This window comes from Lithobates pipiens, unplaced genomic scaffold, assembly GCF_037356315.1.
Source record: "Lithobates pipiens isolate NorthernLeopardFrog02 unplaced genomic scaffold, aLitPip1_a1.2 Scaffold_22, whole genome shotgun sequence".
NCBI lineage: Eukaryota > Metazoa > Chordata > Amphibia > Anura > Ranidae > Lithobates > Lithobates pipiens.
Genome location: NW_027507784.1, coordinates 92573146 through 92595168, shown reverse-complemented (window position 1 = coordinate 92595168; position 22023 = coordinate 92573146). Strand labels below are relative to the sequence as shown.

At 41.2% G+C, this 22023-nt stretch overlaps 1 protein-coding gene across 2 annotated transcripts in view; it reads right to left on the bottom strand.

Moving 5' to 3' along the window:
- LRP2 (LDL receptor related protein 2) overlaps positions 1–22023 on the bottom strand; it is a 348324-nt gene that overhangs the window by 111814 nt on the left and 214487 nt on the right. For both annotated transcript variants that reach the window (XM_077447895.1, XM_077447894.1), the window contains exons 32-39: positions 18024–18190; positions 14971–15114; positions 14541–14650; positions 12700–12877; positions 12176–12389; positions 9407–9646; positions 5817–6005; positions 1999–2919 (exon numbers count right to left, since the gene is read on the bottom strand). In XM_077447895.1, coding sequence (XP_077304021.1) covers positions 1999–2919; positions 5817–6005; positions 9407–9646; positions 12176–12389; positions 12700–12877; positions 14541–14650; positions 14971–15114; positions 18024–18190 — 2163 coding nt within the window. The remainder of the gene's footprint in view (positions 1–1998; positions 2920–5816; positions 6006–9406; positions 9647–12175; positions 12390–12699; positions 12878–14540; positions 14651–14970; positions 15115–18023; positions 18191–22023) is intronic.

Genomic DNA, 22023 nt, shown 5'->3' with positions numbered 1-22023 from the left:
ACTTTCCAGCTTTAGTAAATAAACCCCATTGTGTACTTAAAAGTGGGGTATGCCTGTACAGGCCTTCACTCCGATCACCATTCAGAGCACTGTGTACATTATAGGCCTCCTTTGACCACTGCCACCCAGAGCACTGTGCATTACAGACCTCCCCTCAGCGCTGAGACATCCAGCACTGTGCAGCACATTACAGGCCTCCTCAGACCACCTTCCAGAGCACTGCGTGCAATCAATTACAGGTCTCCTCCTCAGACTGTCCATGTCCAGAGCACTGTGTGCATTTCAGGCCTCCTCAGACCATCCGGAGCTCTGTGGCTGTGAGCTTGTTCAAACTTTAAAGTTTTACTAAACCCAAAGCTGTAAAATGAGTCTGTATATGCAGCATAGCATGCTTGTTATACTCACTGTGTAACTTAAGGGGTTAATCCTCTGCATTGTGTAAAAAGGCTCTTTGATCCTGTATGCATAGATCCTCCCCCTCCTGCACTGTCTATCTGGGGAAGGCCAGCTAACACAGGCAGGGTAGCCGACCTGCACATGCTCAGTTGTGTCTTTTAAGCTGGAGAGAACATTTACTTGTTCAAAGAGCTAGCCAGGTCACATAATATTGACATCACAAATGTAAAGAGAATTCTACCAAATGGGACACAGATGGCAAGATAAAACTTGACATGGGTTATAACCCTCCCCTACAAAAAGCCTTAAGTAAAAGCTAGACCACACGCACAAAAAGTATAAACATAACATGAAAATAACTACTATATTTAACAATATGCTAAACAGCAGATCAAATATCCACAAAAAACTGCTGTCAAATATCAATAAACTTAGCATATGCATGAAACCTATATATTAAAAAACCAAACTGCACCATGACAAACGGATTATATACACTTTATATAAGTAACTATATACACAAGTGGCCCTGCTAAAATACACCAAAAAATATACTAACTGTCTTTGCAAATGCATTTAAAGTGGATTGAAATGTACATAAATCAATGTAATTGTTAAGAGTGCATCAAGTAATGAATCTATTTATGGGGGTTGATTTACTAAAGGCAAATAGACTGTGTGCTTTGCAAAGTTTACTTGCCCTCTGCAAGTGCAGTTGCTCCAGAGCTTAGTAAATAAAGTAAGGCTTTACTTTGCAAAAAATACCCAATCACATGCAAGGAAAAAAGAAAAATTCAATTTTTGCTTGCACATGATTGCATGATGGAAGTTAGCCGAGCTTTTGCTCATTTACCAAGCTCTGGAGTAACTGCACTTTGCAAAGTGCACAGTCTATTTACCTTTAGTAAACCCACCCCTGTGTGTTATGGTCAGGTCTAAAAAGACACTTTAGGACTCTTTACTATTGTAAAGGGTCTCAGGTTGCTTCTTTGATGAAAGAAGCCCATGGCTTACACAGCTCAGTGATTCATTAGTAGAGATTCATCCTTAACCAGAGGGCTTAATCTGTAGTTTCAATTAAATTGCTTCCAAACAGCTCTGTGTGCAGTCTCTGCAGGTAACTTACAGTATTCTATGAATGCATCATGTACTAAAAGTAAAAGATCATATATATATTAGTATTAGTATTATATGTAGTATTCAGTACTACAGAATTATTTTCCCAGTGCTTCTTTATTTAAAAGCAATGTACTGTATATTCCTTTGCAATAAAGAAGAAGCAATATTGATATACTGATCAATATTGATTTACTAAATGCAAATAGGCTGTTTGCTGCTTTGCAAGGGAAGTTGCACTGTGCAAGGGAATTTACCCCAGTGACTAGTGAACACAATGCAATTTCATTTGCTAAGAATATCCAATCACATGCAAGTAAAAAGTTTTTCTTGCTTGAATATGATTGGATGATGTAAGTAAGCAGAGCTCCTCCTCCTTCACTATGCTACGAGGATAATTCCCTTGGACAGTGCACTTGCCCTTGTAAATTGAACAGCCTTTTTGTCTTTAGTAAATCAACCCCATATTTTCTATATCCAGCTTACCTGATGCAACTGTAGTGTGTTGATTAAGTGCTGACAGGGGGAAGTAGCGAATTTGACTTCTTCCAGCTCCCACACTCCGAGTGTAGTATATTCTGTTATCTAGGCTGTCGAAGTCCAAAGCTATCGATGTCCTGGGGGACGTGACTCTAGCGAATGGAGGACTGTGATCCTCTGGGTTTAAGGACAGACTATTAATGGAAGCCTCCATTGCATAGATCAAATAATCGTCCGTAGAAATTACACATCTTGTTCCTTCACTGCTGAGAGCCCCAAAAGCACATCCGCACTTCCGTGTCTGTGTACCAGGCAAAGCAAAGCAGAAATGTGCACAGCCCCCGTTGCTCACCAGACATGGGTTATTGTTGATTTCCTGGGGCAACACAGGCTGATAGCTTCTGTTGAACACCGTAACATCTCTAAGGAGATTTATGTTGTCTCTAAGAACAGTTGGTGGCTCAGTGTTACTAGGGTCTTTACTGGCTTGAAACACCTTTTTTAAGTTCCTGTCTACCCAGATGATGGTGTTTTCAAATACAGTAATCCCATAAGGAGTTGGATAGCGGTTGCCATAACGCACAATTTGTGTATCACCACCTTCTATTCTAACTCTTGCAATCATATCCAAAGAATCATCAACCCAATAGACATATCCATCATTACGGTCCACGGCTAAGCCTCTCGGTGTAACAATGCCTTCTGACACCAGAACTGTTCTGTTGGTGCAGTCCAAGAAAGCGCGCTCAATTTTGGGACTTTGACCGTAATCTGCCCAAAACAGGTATCGATTTTTGGGATCCACCACAATGTGCCTTGGCATGTCCACTGTAGTTTTCATTAGGACTCGACGATAATAAGTCATATTAATGCGAACAACTTCAATGAATGTTTCCGTCTGAAAAGCATTGGTAAAATAAAGGTTTCCTAGGCAGGGAAAGAGAACAAGCTGAAAATGACAAACATCTTACACGGTACATTTGCAAAATTAAAAGTAAAAAAGTATACATGTCAAGGCACATGAATTTGGCTCAGTTTCTTGCAGTCCCCATACAGCAGAGTGCAGGTTGGTGGCAGGAGAAGCAGCACATGAAGCCAGTCCCCTGTGATACAGTGTAAGGAATACGCTGGAAGAATGAGAGAGCAGAGTGACAGAGAGATGAGCTCATGGTTCTGCTTCTCCTTTCACTGTCCAATCAAGGCTAAAACCTGTAAAAATTGTTAAACTGCAGCAGATAAAAATAAGGTGAGGCAAATCTGTGTAAAAGCTGTGTAAATCTCAGTACTGTTAGGACAGAAGTACAAATGAAGGTAAAACAGCTCCTATATATGTACTGTATTTCCTGTGTATTTAGATGTTTACTGGAACTTCAGCTTTAGGGCTGGGTCACACCAGCGGATGCATTAGCATGCAGCCACTAGTGTGTGGTAGCAGTGGCGGTGCATCCATTAGGGGCGCCTGGGCACTGCCCCCTCTCTCCAGCCACCCCCTATATGTATGGCTGCTGTAGCCACCTCCTATTCAGGCATCCGGCCGCTTTTCAGGCCATAGGCTCTAATAGGCTTAAAAAAAAGGTGAACTCGGGGGGCAGAGCATTGCACTTGGAGCCCACCCAGGTGTGTTAGAAAAGGGAATGAATAGTGGCAGTGGCTGCATTTGACAGGCACAGTGGCTGCATTTGATGGGACACAAGTAGCTGCATATGATGGGCACAATTGGCTGCATTTGGCGGGCACAGTGACTGTTGATTGTTGGGGCACAGTGGCTGTATTTGATGGGTACAGTGGCTGCATTTGATGGGGCACAAGTAGCTGCATATGATGGCCACAAGTAGCTGCATTTGATATGCACAGTGGCTGCATTTGATGGGGCACAGTGGCTGCATTTGACGGGGAACAAGTAGCTGCATATGAGGGGCACACATGGCTGCATTTGATGGGCACAGTGGCTGCATACGATGGGCCCCTTTGCTTGCATTTGATGGGGCACAGTGGCTGCAATTGATGGGCACAGTGACTGCATCAGTGCATAGTGAGGTGGTTGATTGCATTGCACTGTGCTGCACTGAAAAATGTATTGCATGCTATAGCTTATAGCTTTTTAGCACACACCACCGCAATATGGTGGCATGAATTGGCCAGGTATAGGAGACAAGACATTTTGCCTTGTCCTGCAGTGGAACTGCGCTGGAATAGCTGCCCGACGCAGTTCTACCGCACCTGGTGAAAATAGGCCTTTACAGAACTGGAAAGAAAATTCATTAATGGCAAACTGACTAGTGGGTTCATCATTATTATTATTTATGTTACTTATATAGCACCATCATATATCGGGTTCATGTAGTATGTTATGTAGATAAGAAAAAAACTACAAATTCCCAGTTGAGTGGATGGCAAAGGTGGAAGCCCAAGTGTGAAATTATTAAAAGTGAGCATCTGAATATATTACAAATAGCGAAGTGGTGCAGTGGCCTACAACGTCCAATCACAAGCTTATTTTGGTGTGGTTGCTATAGCTTCACACATATCATCAATCCCTACTGTTTTATTAATGTAGAGCAATGCTGTGTATTTCTGCACTATAAAAAGTAATCATATGTTCACAATTACAATGTTTTATAATTGGAGCTTTGTTTTTCCTCATGTAGCATGTATATTATTAATACTGAACTCCAGGCAAGCATCTAAATACAAAGTTGAAATTCATATAAGGGAAATGGGATTTGTTTTATATAGAAAAGGTTTTGTAGTTTTGTCTATCAAGTGCAGAAATTCACACATCTCTGCCAGACAGGAGAGCCATATTAATGACCTAACCTTTCTCCAGTGCAATTAAAGCCCCATACACACTATCAGATTATCTGCTGACTTTTTCCTTCAGATTTACCAAAACGATATAATATGAGGACAAACCTTAGGAGTTTCAATGTGTATGCAATCAGGCAGGCCCTTCTACTACATGGTTTTGCTAAATCTGAAGGAAAAACTCAGCAGATAATCTGATAGTGTGTATGGGGCTTAAGCGATACAGCCCAGTCACTACCTGTCCCCAGCCTGTAACTGGACAGTGAAGGAGCAGCATAGGGATGACTTTATCTATCTGTGCTCTTTTTCATTCAGCCTATTAGTGTTGTCCCTACCTCAGTGGGCCTGAGTGCTGCTGTACAGGAGACTTTGGGGTTGATTTACTAAAGGCAATTAGACTGTGCACTTTGTAAAATGCAGTGGCACTCTGCAAGTACAGTTGCAAATGAGCAGATCTGCTGACTTCCATCATCCAATCATTTGCAAGCACAAATGTTATTTTTATTTTCCTTGCACATGATTGGGTACTCTTTGCAGAATGAAGCCTTGCCTCATTTACTAAGCTCTGGGAGCAACTTGCAGAGGGCACAGTCAACCCTTATAAGTGGCTGAAGTCAAGCAAATGACCTACTCTAGTTAAAATCTAAAAATACAGCTGATTATTTCTTAGGGAACACATCATGCATTAACATTAGCAAAATCTCACCAGCACATCAAGCAAGCACTGTCTGTCTGATGAAGAGGTTTGTTTAGGTTCCTAAACATCACTGTTTGTATTTGTGACTAATGATTAGCTCTTGATTGAGCTTGCAATGTGCTGGTGATATTATGATAATGTGGCTCTTAGACTGCAATGCCTGCCGCTATGATTACTATGGTGCTCACTTTTTTTTTGGTGGCTCCAAAACTGTCTGGAGTGTACCACGTCTTCTGCATTACATGGCACATTAACATGTGTTTTTCTTTTGCTGATAAGCTTTGAAGGCATTCACATAAATGTAGAATTTGGTTCCACCTACCTGCGACCCAGTCAACAGCAATGCCTCGAATTCCATTTCTGCCAATACCACCTGTGACAATGTTTCTGAAGTAAGAGCCATTGGGTTTGACACGTCGGATACCATTGTATGCAGATGTTGTGGTGCTGAAGTCACACCAGTAAATAAAACCAGATGGCATGTGAACATCTACATGGAGAGCATTACGACCTGTGAAAAACAAAATTCATAATAATCTGTATATTAACATCAATAAAAACGTATACATGTAGAGCAGCCTTTCTCAACCTTTTCAACACAGAGGAACCCTTGAAATAGTCCTCCAGTCTCGAGGAACCCCTTCTAAAAATTTGAAATCTACAACTCATGATACATTAGTGTGATGGTCAGTGGGAAGAATGGTCCTTACACTTGTGGTCATTGGGAAGAATACCCTCCTAGCTAAAAAGATCAATGGTCTCAGTGGGAACTTATCTGAGAGGCAGAAATTGCCCAATGCTGAAGGAACCCCTAGAAACCTCTGGAGGAACCCTGGTTGAGAATCACTGATGTAGAGAGTGAAATCCATACCACACCTTCAATACAATGACAAATATAAGTATTAAGGAAAGCAGTTGACTATATTCTGTTCTGTTCTATAGAATAGTAGACAGAACTGAAAAGATCTGGAAGATTCTGCCTCACCCGAACTACCCCTGTATTATATTGTAAGACCACTGAGCAATCATTCTGACAAAAGAAAATCCATCAATTGTCTGATGGAGCGTACAGACGGTTGGAATTTCCACCAACAGCCTGTCATCACACAATTCTCGATGCCTGCGGAGATACCCGCGATCGTGTCACGGAGCTGAAGAACGGGGAGATGCCGATGTAAACACAGCATCTCCCCATTTGCCTAGTGACAGGACACTGATCGTCTGCTCCCTGCCACTGCTAGTCTATCCCCCAGACAGTTAGAATCACTCCCCAGGACACACTTAACCCCTCCCCCGCCCCCAGTGGTTAACCCCTTCACTGCCAGTGAAATTTTTACAGCAATCAAAGCAATTTTATAGCATTGATCGCTGTATTAATGCCAATGGTCCCAAAAATGTGTCATAATTGTCCGATGTGTCCGCCATAATGTCGCAGTCATGATAAAAATCGCTGATCGCCGCCATTACTAGTACAAAAAAAATATTAATAAAAATGTCCCCTATTTTGTAGATGCTATAACTTTTGCGCAAACCAATCAATAAACGCTTACTGCGATTTTTTTTTTACCAAAAATATGTAGAAGAATACGTATCGGCCTAAACTGAGGGAAAAAAAAGTTTTTATATATATTTTTTGGGGATATTTTTTTATAGCAAAAAGTAAAAAATAATGCATTTTTTTCAAAATTGGTGCTCTTTTTTTGTTTATAGCGCAAAAAATAAAAACCGCAGAGGTGATCAAATACCACCAAAAGAAAGCTCTATTTGTGAGGAAAAAAGGACATCAATTTTGTTTGGGAGCCACAGCGCACAACCGCGCAATTATCAGTTAAACCACGTAGTGCCGAATCGCAAAAAGTGCTCTGGTCTTTAGCCAGAAAAATGGCCCGGGCCTTAAGTGGTTAAAGGATAAGTTCACCTTTCAAAAAATAAATGCACATATTTTTGCAGGTAAAAATATGCATTTGTTAATTTTTTACACTCCAGCCTCTAAAGCAGGGATATGCAATTAGCGGACCTCCAGCTGTTGCAGAACTATAATTCCCATGAGGCATAGCGAGACTCTGACAGCCACAAGCATGATACCCAGAGGCAGAGGCATGATGGGACTTGTAGTTTTGCAACAGCTGGAGGTCCACTAATTGCATATCCCTGCTCTAAAGCATTGCACCCACAATCAGAAGATCACTGCTGCAATGCCAGGATCCTGCAGGCTCTCAGTCAACTGGCTGCACGTACCTTCTGTATAGGCAGGCAGTTACTGAAATGCAGGAAGATTCAATGAACTATGAGAGCACTCACCAATGCCTTTGCAGTTCATTGAGAACTCTAATGCCCCGTACACACGAGAGGACTTAAGTCCGACAGACTTCCAAAGGAGTTCCGTCGGAGTTCTGCTGGAATTCCGACGGAGTTCTGACAGACTTTTCGGCTGAACGGACTTGGCCACACACAATCACACTAAACTCCGACGGATTCGAACGTGATGACGTATGACCCGACTCGAATAAGGAAGTTCATAGCCAGTAGCCAATAGCTGCCCTAGCGTCGGTTTTAGTCCGTCGGAGTAGCATACACACGAGCGGAGTTTTCGAAGGGGACCGGGTCCGGCGGAGTTCCTTCGGGAAAATTTGAAGCATGTTCCATATTCTAAAGTCCGTCAGACTTTGGTGAATCAAAAGTCCGTTGCAGCCCACACACGATCGGATAGTCTGACGGACTCGGTCCTTCGGACTTTGGATGTTGAAAAGTCCGCTCGTGTGTACGCGGCATAAGCCATCTGATGCAGTGCCCAAAAGTAACTGTAGTTCATTAATTTACAGGAAACTGCTCTATCCACACAGCCGCACTGCTATCAAATTGTGATAGTGAGTGCGGGGAGAAGATCTCCTGGGGTTGATTTACTAAAGGCAAATAGACTGCACTTTGCAAAGTCCAGTTGCCCTCTAAAAATGCAGTTGCTCCAGATCTTAGTAAATGACGTAAAGCTTCACTTTGCAAAGAGTACCCAATCATGTGCAAGGAAAATAAAAAAACTGCATTTTTGCTTGCGCATGATTGGATGATGGGAATCAGCATAGCTTCTGCCCATTTACTAAGGTCTGGAGCAACTGCAAAGTGCACAGTATTGCCTTTAGTAACTCAACCCCACTGTTACAGACCAGGGATCTCATGCCCACTGTTACAGACCAGTGGTGGCTGCGAAAGGCAGGTGTAAAGGAGCATATTACATGTACACAATAAGAATGGGTGTAACATGTAGCATGCTCCAAAAGGTGAGCTTAGCCTTTAAAAACAAGAACTCCCTGACCTATGTAGTCACAGACACCGTAGAGCAATTCATCCTCACATTTTACAGCAGAAGTACTGAAGTCATTTCTCTCAGCAGCTCAATTCCCCCTGCTCCCCCATACCAGCAGTGACTCAACAGCTATTTGATCTCGAATACTGAGGATTGTTTAGTCTCTATATACAGCCCCAACTCAATGGGGACCCAGTGTGCCAGCACTAAAGGGTTTTTCATCAGGTGAGCTGGAAACTGGAACTAAGGTAAGCTGGTAGGGAAGAAGGTGGTGGGTAGTGGATTTAGTGGTAGTTCAAATGTACACTCGTTATTTAAGTATTTTAATTTGCACTTAATTTGAAACTTATGCTGAAAGAAACATGGTCATGATCATTCATCTTCACAAAATGCTTGTTGCCTTTCATGTTGATTTAATGACTTCACTACTTTGCTTGCTACTGACCTAGAAAATATATGTGTCTAATGTCTTGTTCAGGTCCGTGACTCAGAAAGTTAGAACAGCAAGACTCCTAGGGGACTAAGCCTCTGCTTTTCCCAAAATACACATTTCCTGCAAGGTTCTTGGTGCAAATGTTACTGCTGCAAATTCCGCAAATCACATGACCTACCTCGTCCAGCCATTGGCACCATTGCTTCTGAGTGATCCTCTGTTTCTAAGCTGAATCCCTTAATTGCAGTCAACATAGACACTACGATAAACGAGTTGTACGGTGTGCAAGTTCTGTTATCAGCACTCAAGCGGAATCCAGTGGCACAGGCACAGGAAAACTGGGCATTGGGTGTCGGCAAGCAAAACTGTTGGCAGGTGTCTGGATTATTGCTGCAGCCATTAGAGTTACCTGTAGTTTCTGAAAATAAAATAAACAATAGAATTATGTGCATCATAAAATAGGAAAAATAAATCCACTTTCCTTAAAAAACAAAACAAAACAAAAAACACAATACAACCTATGAAGTGCTGAAACAGGTCTGGTCATATGTGTCTCCCTTCACAACTGACCTGACCTCTTAGCACACAAAGTCATAATAGTACACAGATGTGTAAGTAATAGTTTATCACTGGTGCAGAGGCCCATGAGGACACAGTGATTAAGATAGAAAAAAGCCTTCATTTTTACTGCTGATCGGGGGATCTTTAAGCCCTTGTACACACAGTCGGAGAATCCGTCGGAATGTGTCCTATCGGATCGTGTCGTCGGATAATCCGACTGTGTGTGGTATGCATCGGACTGATTCCGTCGGAATATCCGTCGGACCCAATTTTCCAACTTGTTGTAAATATTTCCCAACCAACTGGTTCGATCCGACATACTCCGATCATGTGTAGAGAATTTTGATCGGACCAAGTGCCACGCATGCTCAGATCAAATTCCTACATCAAAGCTATTGGCTACTAGCCTGAACGTAGTCCCATCGTAACGAAATTACGTCATCACGTTCTGAATGATCGGATTTTTCGACAACTTAGTCCGACCGTGTGTATGCAACAGTTTCGGACAAGATCCGACGGACAAAATCCGACGGACAAAATCCGACGGATTTGGTTGTCGAAATCTCCGACCGTGTGTACAGGGGCTAAGGCAAACTCTGCAAGAACTCTGTGTAGGAACTCTGGTATGTAGGGTATCCAATCACTCATGGTAACACCAAAGCAAGTGGGACTTCGGACTTCAGGGAAAAACAAGGGGTCTTGGGAAATTGATTATTGTAATCTACACCTTAAGCCTTTAATAAGTATTCCAGAATAGTGCAATTTTGGAAAAGGTTTCTGCAATACTTTGGTGCTTTTTACAGTGTGACTTAGAATATGCAAAGTCACACCACATAATTGCAACTGAACCCAAGTCCATGCCTTAACCTAACCTTGAACCTCCATGTCTTTTCCTGCTTTTAGAGGACCTTCCTTAGACAATTTGGTGCTTTACATGGTGTTGGAATGATGACACCACTGAAGGTGAATCTAGTGAATATCTAGTGCATAATAGTGAACTGTTACATTTGCAATGGAAAAAAAAAAAAGCAAAATAGGAAACGCTTTCAAGCACATAAATCAGTGTTTGTGATGTGAGGCCACAAGACACCATGGCAGGAGGACATGGTCCTACCTGCAGTAACAATGAGAAGCATTTAAATGGGTGCCCAAATAATTTTTCTTAGATTTTTACGCAGGGGTCATTGGCTATTGGTATTATTCAATTAAAAATGTCAACCTATATTTAAAGGCTTTTTCAGAAATTAAAAAACACAACCTCGATCAGATGCTGTAAGCTGGCCATGGACATTAGAGATTTCTCTAAGGTTTTTTTTTTTTTCTTATTCACAGATAACCACATTTGTCTCAGTGTGCTTCAGGGGGCAGAGAGCAAAAACGAGGACATTTGCTTATCATTGAGGGAGGGGGGCAGCAACAACAGTTGGACGTAAATTTTCTCTATCCCCATAAGAAAAGCCTGCTTTCTGTTCATTCACAAAGACATAGGGATGGCACAGCCGAAACTAAAATTATTGGAATCAAGAGGCAATCTTTTCACTTTCATGATTAAATTGAAGTGAAGTGATCTTTGCAATTTGATTATGACAAAATAATATCTTTTTTTATTGTAACACTACGTGCTTTTACATGCAATTTAAGCTCAAGAAAATTGAACTAAAAAATGCATTCTTTAAAAAACGCTTTAGAAGTGCATTAGTACAATCTTAATGTAGTGTTCAAGATAACAGCTTCACAAATTATTGGCTGCAGTAATGCAATAAAGACATCAAAAGTTTATTGACAAGTCATAGGAACAGAATGTATAAAATGTTATCTTTGAAGGTGTATCAATTGCTTTTTAATTTATTAAAAAGCAGATAACAAAAGAAACAAGAAAAAAAAAAAACTCAATAAATCAAATGATCTGGGGGGGGGGGGGGGTATTTCTATTGTTTTGTTATCTTACTTTGGGCTGGTTCACACCACAAAAACGCACTCCAGATCTGTTCCAGATGCGTTTCTGCATGCACGTTTTAAACACATTTTTGGTGAGTTCTGGTGCGTTTTTGATGCACTTCTGGATGCATTCTTCTTTTTTCTTGTTTTCTTTCCTACTGCAATGGAGTCCAGTAAGTTTTTTTTATGCATTCCAGTGCATTCCGGTGTTCCAGTACAGTCCATTGCAGGAAAAATGCAGCATGTTCTACTTTTTTTCTGGAACTGGAAAGCCCTGGAGTTGAAGGCACTGGTGTAACCTACTTTCCATACGTTTTCGATGCACAAAAAAGGCACTTGACTGCATGTGGTGTGAACTGGCCCTTTTAGAAGAGTCAGAAATCTTGCTATGTTATTGCATTAATGTATATACTGTAATGCTATACTTTGTAACACTCTAAATACTCACTGTCTCGATAGTGGACACGCAGACACTTTAGTCCTGATACATTGTCTCTAATCACTACTCTGTTAGATCCTGTGGACTTGTCCACCCGTTCAATGGCTTCATAATCGCGGTCCGTGTAATAGAGGAAGTTCTCGAAGACAGCTATTCCCCAGGGGTGCGAGAGGTGCTGCACTATAGTAACTCGGTTTGAGCCATCCACGTTTCCTCTTTCAATCTAAAAGAGCATTTATCATTCTGTTAAATAAACAGCATTTACACAAGAAATCCTTAAAGCTTCTATGTATGATCCTATTAGTTCAATACCTACCCCTAAAATTAGTAACATAGGGTAAGAAAGAAAATAAATGTCCATCGAGTTAACTAACTAAATAGATGTCATGTTTCTATTCTCACAGATTTCTTTTAACTCATTCTAGCTAATGTTTCTCTTTTATTTTTCATAGTTGGGACAGAAGCCCAGGACAAAGATGGGAAAATACTGTCAGACCATTGCTAAGAAAATATGTACAGAAACACATACTTACCACTCCATTGCCAGTCACTGCCCAGTAAAGCTTTTGCTCAGCAATGTCTATTGTTATAAACTCCACATGGTCAAGATTGGTGGTGTACAGGATAGATGGATTGGAGCCATCCATGTGAGCGCTGGCAATTTTCGGTGGGACGCCACTTTCAGTGCCCTGGTCTGTCCAATACATCTTTCTAGAAAAAAAATGGCTTATTTAGAAAACACTTTGCCAAAAAAGTACAGTAAATCTTTTAACATAATGTTATTACCAGTATATATTTTTCACATTCTGAAAATATGTTTTCCAAACACAAATGGGCCGTGCACACGATAGGATTTTCCGACAACAAATGTTCGATGTGAGCTTGTTTTTGGAAAGTCTGACTGTGTGTATGCATCATAGAACATTTATTGTCAGAATTTCCGCCAACAAATGTTTGAGCGCAGGTTCTCAAATTTTCCAACAACAAGAATAGTTGTCGGAAATTCCGAGCGTGGGTATACAATTCCAATACACAAAAGTCCACGCATGCTCGGAATCAAGCAGAAGAGCCTTACTGGCTATTAAACTTAATTTTTCTTGGCTCGTCGTACATGTACGTCACCACGTTCTTGGCGGTCGAAATTTCCAACAACATTTGTGTGACCATGTGTATGCAAGACAAGTTTGAGCCAACATCCTTTAGAAAAAAATGCACAGTTTTGTTGTCTGAAAATCCTATTGTGTGTACATAGCAAAAGAGTTCTGAACATAGGTTGGGCAAAGAAGAAAACGTTGCAGCATATTTATAATTGAGTGTAGAATGTAGAACCCTCTATGTTTTCTTTACTGTAGGCTTGGTAACTATAGACTGATATTATGGTCTCGACTAGGCAAGTTCAACAAAATAATAAAATAAGTCGAACAAATGAGTAACAACGATATTATAAAATAAGAATAACAAAATGGTAAAATAGGAGAAAACAAAAGAACAACAAAATGATAAAATAATAACAAAAGAATGATATTACAAAATAAGATGAACAACACAATGATAAAATAAGAACAAAGATAGAACAACAAAATCATAAAATATGAATAAGAAGTAGAAAAAGAAAATATAAATTAAGAAGGAATTCAATATTTACCACACTATATAATGCTAGCTTCTAATTCCAATTCAAGGAAATATACTGTATAACCAGTGCTGGTTACATTAAGTGGAATTATTTTCAATTTAGACAAAGCAGGGATGAGTCAGATCCTTTGTCCCCATGGCAGAGATTTACCCTTATTTACTGTTATGGTGTCATTGGTCACCAGGACAGGAAGTGAGGGGAAATCTCTCCAGCAGGCACACATCTTTCTCAGTGCAGTCAATGCTTTTATATCCACTTGTGCAAGTTTATACTTAACCACAGTTCAGTGCCAGTCCCCTGGACACAGTAAACCGCAGCTTAGGCCCATCTTGTGACCAGTTGGTCTCACCCAGACCTTTCCTTCAGTCCTTCTCAGGCCAGTCACTGACCGGGTGCTCCCGCCTACACTCTGCCCCCTTTACAGAATGGCATGCTCAACCCCACCAGTAATTTTCCAGGGACAACCCACTCATGACCCTCGATCACCATAATTAATGATTTATTGAGTTACAGAGCAAGCATAGTACCTTAAAGATGATGCTGTGATTCTGGAACACTGCATCATCGGTACTAAGGTGCAAGATGCCTGACTGTCCCAGCATATTTGAGACAGTTAGTATCTATGCAAACAGAAATCACCCTGAATATACTGCAAAATTGAGGGTGTACATTATAAAATAGACAAGAAGGTAAATGTTTGAACCTTGTTTGATGTTTTTGTTTTTCTGTATAGCTTACCCTCTGGCTGGGTCAATAGTGATTCCAATGGGATGTCCAGCGCCAGTAGGTGTACCATTATTTGTAATAAGAGTCTTTCTAAATTTTATTTCTCCACGTAGTTTTAAAATCTATAATGACAAAAATAACATATAGTCTTCACTTACTAGAGCAAAAGAACAGATCAATTTTTGCAGGATCTCAATTTAACAGTGTCTCCACTAGATTTTTTGTTAACTGTAACTCCTATAATGCACTGGCAGTTATATTGTCTATAAATGATCTTTTCTATCAAGGGGAAAAAAGTTTTTGAGTGTGAAGAGAGGGGATGCACACATTTTAACTTGTATAGAGGGAATATAGAACTGCTTATATTTTATTGTCCAACAAGTAATACTAGCTCTGACGGTATACTATTACTTTGTATATTTTTGTATGGTAAAGTGTTTACCTCAATTGACTGAGTTGCAGGGTTTGTGTAATATAAATTTCCAGAAATCCAGTCTAAAGCCAAGCCAGTAGGAGTTCCCATCACTACCGCGGGAGCAAAAACTGTTCTGTTTGTTCCATCTGACTTTACTCTGTGAATTTCACCCTGAAAGAAAACATAAAAAAAAACATAAGGAGAAAGTAATCAGCTGAATACACATTGGTATTACAGTACATATCTGGGATTGTTTTAATCTGCCAAGGGATTTCTAATTCTGTACAGCCAGTTTTGCAAACTAGACATTACATCCAGATCTGTGACATCAACTGTAGTAGCAGCACAGTCTGGTCAACAACTGACCTGGACAATGAAGACACAGAAGCACAGTGATAGGCTAGTGCAATGCTCTCCCCTCTTGTCATCATGCTGTCAAAGCCAAATTCACTGGTAGTACTGTTCCTACCTCTTCCAGTCTGAATGTTGTCACAGGAGGCTAATCTCAAGAGCATTGGCTGCGGATGTTTTGCTTTTTTTTGGGGGGGGGGGGGGCAGCAAACAATAAAACTCCTCCAACCCTCCTCTCCCGGTCAACTGGCAGCATCCCCGTCTGCTCTAGGTCGGTCGGTCAGCGGGCGGGTCATCGCAGTTCTCTTCACCCCGAGTCCATACTTTTTTGAGGCCTATTAGAGCCTCTTCTTTTAATCATGTGCTTAAACCCCTCCCCATTGGAATCCATGGTCTGGCGCCCTGCATGTAGATTAGGGGGCCGGACGCATGGATGGGGGGGGCAGCGCCGGTGCGCCCCTAACAGAGGAGCTACGACTGCTCAAGAGGGATTTAGATACTTTTACTAGCTGCATTTAAGTACACATTTAACAATATTAATTAGTACAAGCCTTAAATATTCAAATAACTATGATATGGTAAAACATGTGCAGAGTTCTATAACAAAGCAGGACTTGTGCAATTCCATTTCAAACTGAGTTAGTAATAAGGACATTATGTGACAACACTGAAGAAATTACACGTTGCTACAATGTAAAGTAGTGAGTGTGCAGCTTGTATAACCCCTCAAAATAACTCAACACACAGCCATTCATTTCTAAACCCCAAGTCCACCCTTTTTTTAAGCCTATTAGAGCCTGGCAACAAAAGTGAGTACACACTGGGCCCAATGTGTCAATATTTTGTGTGGCCACCATTATTTTCCAGCACTGCCTTAATCCTCTTGGTCATGGAGTTCACCAGAGCTTCACAGGTTGCCACTGGACTTCTCTTCCCCTCCTCCATGATGACATCACAGAGCTGGTGGATGTTAGAGACCTTGCACTCCTCCACCTTCCGTTTGAGGATGCTCCACAGATGTTCAATAGGGTTTAGGTCTGGAGACATGCTTGGCCAGTCCATCACCTTTACCCTCAGCTTCTTTAGCAAGGCAGTGGTCATCTTGGAGGTGTGTTTGGGGTCGTTATCATGTTGGAATACTACCCTGCAGCCCAGTCTCTGAAGGGAGGGGATCATGCTCTGCTTCAGTATGTCACATTACATGTTGGCATTCATGGTTCCCTCAATGAACTGTAGCTCTAAAGTGCCGGCAGCACTCATGCAGCCCCAGACCATGACACTCCCACCACCATGCTTGACTGTAGGCAAGACACACTTGTCTTTGTACTCCTCACCTGGTTGCCGCCACACACGCTTGACTCCATCTGAACCAAATAAGTTTATCTGGGTCTCATCAGACTACAGGACATGGTTCCAGTAATCCATGTCCTTAGTTTGCTTGTCTTCAGCAAACTGTTTGCAAACTTTCTTGTGCATGGTCTTTAGAAGAGGCTTCCTTTTGGGATGACAGCCATGCAGACCAATTTGATGCAGTGTGCGGCGTATGGTCTGAGCACTGACAGGCTAACCTCCAACCCCTTCAACCTCTGCAGTAATGCTGGCGGCACTTATATGTCTATTTTCCCAAGAAAACCACTGGATATGATGCTGAGCATGTGCACTCAACTTCGTTGGTCGACCATGACGAGGTCTGTTCTGAGTGAAACCTGTCCTGTTAAACCGCTGTATGGTCTTGGCTACCGTGCTGCAGCTCAGTTTCAGGGTCTTGGCAATCTCTTTATAGCCTAGAGCAACAATTCTTTTTTTCAGATCCTCAGTTCTTTGCCATGAGATGCCATGTTGAACTTCCAGTGACCAGTATGAGAGAGTGAGAGCAATAACACCAAATTTAACACACCTGCTCCCCATTTCCACCTGAGACCTTGTAACACTAACAAGTCACATGGCACCGGGGAGGGAAAATGGCTAATTGCTCCCAATTTGGACATTTTCACTTAGGAGTGCGTGTACTCACTTTTGTTGCCCGCGGTTTAGAAATGAATGGCTGTGTGTTGAGTTATTTTGAGGGGACAGCAAATTTACACTGTTATACAAGCTGTACACTCACTACATTACATTGTAGCAAAGTGTAATTTCTTCAGTATTGTCACATGAAAAGATAGAATAAAATATTTACAAAAATGTGAGGGATGCACTCACTTTCTCAGTCAGCATTCATTATGTTAAATCCTTATACTGCTAGCATCAGTACAATGTGTAAATAGGAAGTTATTTTATATTTATTTGTTTTTAACTTTTTATTTTTACATTTCTTCAGTTCCTTACTGCTTTTTGGCCTAGGCCAAAATTATTTGATACATCCCAGGAGGCTTCTTGTGTGTTTTTTTCTTTTTCTTTCATCTGGATGAGGGGCTTTCTCGGCTAAGCATACCCTCATGTCTGTATGCCTAAGCTAAGGGCAGCTAGATTCCAGGAAGTAAAGGGTACACAAATCATCTGTCCTTACTCAAGATGACTGCACATAGAAATGCTTGGAGGGTGTTTTTCAAAGTGACTGTTCAACAAAATAAAGCATGGATTCATGGATGGATGAGTTTGAATATTAAAAATAAATCAAATAAGAGTTTTCAGCTTGTGGTGCTCAGATACAGTTTAGTTCTACTTTAATCTAAATAAGAAACTTGTAATTATTTCAGATTCATAATCAATGTTTAAATTGTGGTACTTACTGGATGTTCAATCCAGTATAGCATTTGCTCCTCATCATCAAAATCCACATCATACCCATTGCGAATACCCGCTATTGGTACCATGGCATCATTGGTCAATACTTCTGGGTTAAGAGACATCCCATATATGATATTATCTCTTATGACAATGAGGAAGGGCTTGTCATCTGGGTAAAGGAAATAAACAGATCAGTTAAATGAGAAAAATGAAGTCATCCCCACTTAGACAGTTTCAATCAATGCAATCAATCTATACCGTAGACATTTAGCAAATTTTCACCTCAACAGGAAATGTTGAAAAGTCTAACTCTTTTGTTTAGGACAGAGTGGGGAAGAGAAGACGTTGAGCTTTGATTTACAGCCTGTTTCTCCAACACATAGATTTACCCTCACTTCCTGTCTAGAGAGGAAACCTATCCAATGGGTACACAGACTTCAACACAATACTTTTTTTTAGTAAAAGGGAGAAGGGATAGATCTTCTGTCAGGTTATTACAACCGTCTGTGATTTCATGTGTTTTTGACACCAGGTGTCCCCCATCACAGTGCCCATATTGATCAGATGTCCCCAAGGTGCACGGGAGCCGGGACCATCCTAGATCATTGGAGCAATAGACCGGGCCCTGATGGGGTCTCATGTGCGGCTGGGGCCCCTGGTGCCCGCTTGATAAGACGGCCCTGTGCATATGATTTTTCTCATACTAATTAAAGAAAATCAGATGTTGAGTTCATGTACAATAACAATTTTATAGTCTGCACACTCAGCTTTTGTCGATGAAAAATCTGCTGTCGAAAGCACCATACTAACGATCCAAAAACTGGCAGATTGTTCGTCAGACAAAATATTACTTTTGATTTTTGTATCATGTGTACAGGCCTTTACACTTGCCTTTCCTGCAGTTTATGCAACAGACTTCATAGTAAGATACTGGGGATTGATTTACTAAAGGCAACTAGACTGTGCATTTTGCAAATGCAGTTGCACTTATTTTCCTTAGTAAATATAATGTAGTAAAGCGTCACTTTGCAAAGTACACCCAATCAGGTGCAAATAAATAAATAAAGCATTTTTGGTTGCACATGACTGGATTATGGAAATCAGCAGAGTGAAAATTTGTGCAACTGCACTTGCAAAGTGCACAGTCCATTTGCCTTTAGTAAATCAACCCCAATGTGAATTACAACATGTATCCGTTATGTGCAGAACAAGTCTTTCATTACTGTCAATTAATTATTCCCTTAAGAAAAGCCAGATTTTCACCCATGGTGGTTTACAAAGGAACCATCCGTGAAATGTTACAGCAACAAAACATTTAAATTATAGGTTAAAAGGAGTGTTTAATTGACCAGTCTTAATTAGGACAGAATGCTGCCTTTACTGGGCTTCGCTTCACTACACTTGTCATTATTATTCTATTTAAAGCAACCGCACTAATTAAACTTTTAAACATAACATTGCTACGTTAACCAAGCATATGTTATAAGACAGTCCATTACATGCACTGCTGTGTTCTTCACAACTATCCAAGTTAATAAAGAGAAAAATGTGCTAACGCTGGACTCCAGGCAGCTATAAAAGGTACAGATTATCATAGTTCTGTATGAGTTAGTACATCAATAAATGTATTTTTTACATGAATGCAGTATAAATGCTTAAATTTTATTTAGTATCAGCCACTTGCAATCCAGTATAAAACAAAGCTCAGACAGGGAGAGGGAGAAGCAGCAAAAGGAGCCAATCAGGCTTGCTGGAATGCTAAAATGATACATGCCAATAAGACACAGTGGCGGTGCGTCCATATGGGCGCACGGGCTCCGCCCCCTCTCTCCTGCCACCACCCTCTGCCGCCAATAGATAGATTCAAGCATTGCATGAGTCTATCTATGGCTGCCCCTTTTCGGGCACCGGGCACCTGAATTACAGTGGTGGGGTATTTTTTTTTAAACACCTATCAGGCATCCAATCACAGCAGAGGACAGGAAGATAGGACAGGAGAAGACATCTAGGAGCATGGAGGACATGGCTCGCTGCTGTCATCCGCTGCCCCACCGAGACAGGGTAAGTGCTGGGCAGACAGCGAATGCGGGGGAGGGGCACACTGGCAGCATTTGATGGGCACAGTGGGAGCATTTGATATTGCACAGTGGCTGTTTTTGATTGCACAGTGGCGGCAATTGATGGGGCACAATGGCTGCATTTGATGACACAGTGGCAGCAATTGATGGGCACAGTGGTGTTTGATGGCACAGAGGCTGTGTTTGATGGCACAGTGGGGCTGCAATTGATGTTTTTTTCAGAATTTTTCAGTTTGTTTGCACCCCTCCAAAAATTCAGAGCACCAGCCGCCACTGAGGGGATAGCAGAGTGACAGAGTCTACCAATCTGCTGCATCTTCTTCACTGTCCAAAAAATGCACCTGTGAGCAAGTCCAAGTTAGGCAATAGCAATATATTGTAGAAAAGTCCAGCACAAGACAACTAGGCCCGACAGGTAGGCACAACTGTCTAGAGCCACCTACAAACTGTAACAGTGGTCTTTAGACTTGAAAGATGACACAGTGTCTGCTACAAGGAGTGGAGTGTGGCCTGGCTGGTCCACACCCAAAGAGGAGACTACCTAAAGGGAGAAAAAAATAGACCTTGCACTGTCCCTGCCAGATGGGGAACCTGTCCCTACACTAGCCACTCACATAAAACATGCCAAATCTGGGAGTTAGAATCCTAAATAGTCTTTGCCTAACCCAGAATGGCCACTAAAGTCACGTGGGACAGCTGTCTCCTGTGGTCACAGGAAGTCATGGAGGAATCAACCTCCTCACAACTTCCTTCCCCTTCTGTATCAGTCAAGCACCACCTGCAGTTGGAAGTACAGACCGCACCTGCCTACACACCAACAATGAATTAATAAAAAATGTGTATTTATAAAACTTTTGCATTGAAGCAATATAGTAGAACTAAAGGCAACATTTAGGGTAAGAAAGGGTTTATATATTTTTTTTCTCTGCTACCTGTGTCTCATTGGAAGTTTCTCTTCACTTTCTGACCCACAGCCAAAACAGGAAGTAAGGTGAAATTCCTTCAAAGTGAGGGAATAACTGCTTGTCACCAAGGCTACCAGAATTAGTATCGCCATTCGAAGATTTTCTTACTATTCCTGTACTGGGTACAACCCAAATTTGAATGTATCCACTTGTCGCTCTTTACCCATGATATGGAGGCCTTTATTTGTATGTGTGTGTTAAATTAAAACAAATAATAAAAAAACCTAGTAAAAATTATTTTGAAATAATTTATTAGAATCTATGGAAATTTTATTTCTTGGCTCCTTTCACACGATGTGGAGTCTGATCCAGTCAGCAGGAGTTCTGTGAGAAGATTCCCTGCTGAATCAGAGCTGAATGAAAAGGATGTCAGTTTTTTACATCCATTCCTGTTTAGCTTGTGCTCATCGGACACAGGCAGACCTGTGACAGCTCAATGGGTGGCTGGATGTAAACAGACACTGCTATCCATTTACATTATGCTACCTCCAATTTGTCATGTTTAGGTTGGGAAATCCCTAGATGGACCCCGAGGTAGATGGTTGTAAACAGAGACAAGTCCATTTACAGCCACCTGTCCATAAGGCTACATGGAGCTTCCAATCAGGTGCGGTAGACAAACCAACAGGTGGCCCTGATTGGAATGCCCTTGTGAAAGGGCCCCTAGACTAGAGTTCACTATATGAAGCTTTTCATGTATGTATTGGTATGTGATAACCACAAGCTTACTAGCTAATCAATAAAATTAGTAATTTTCCCCTTTTATGGGTTCTCTTCATATATTCCATCTTTAATTTCTTACATACCACTATGTGTGCTTTGAACTGTGTGGAACACTTAACTACCTTTTAATTGCCATGGGCTGTCTGTTTTAATCTAGTCGAGGTAATATTAGATCTCAAGGTGCTCTATATTGCTATGTTGAAATGAAGACAATGGTTAAGAATGAGCATACCAAA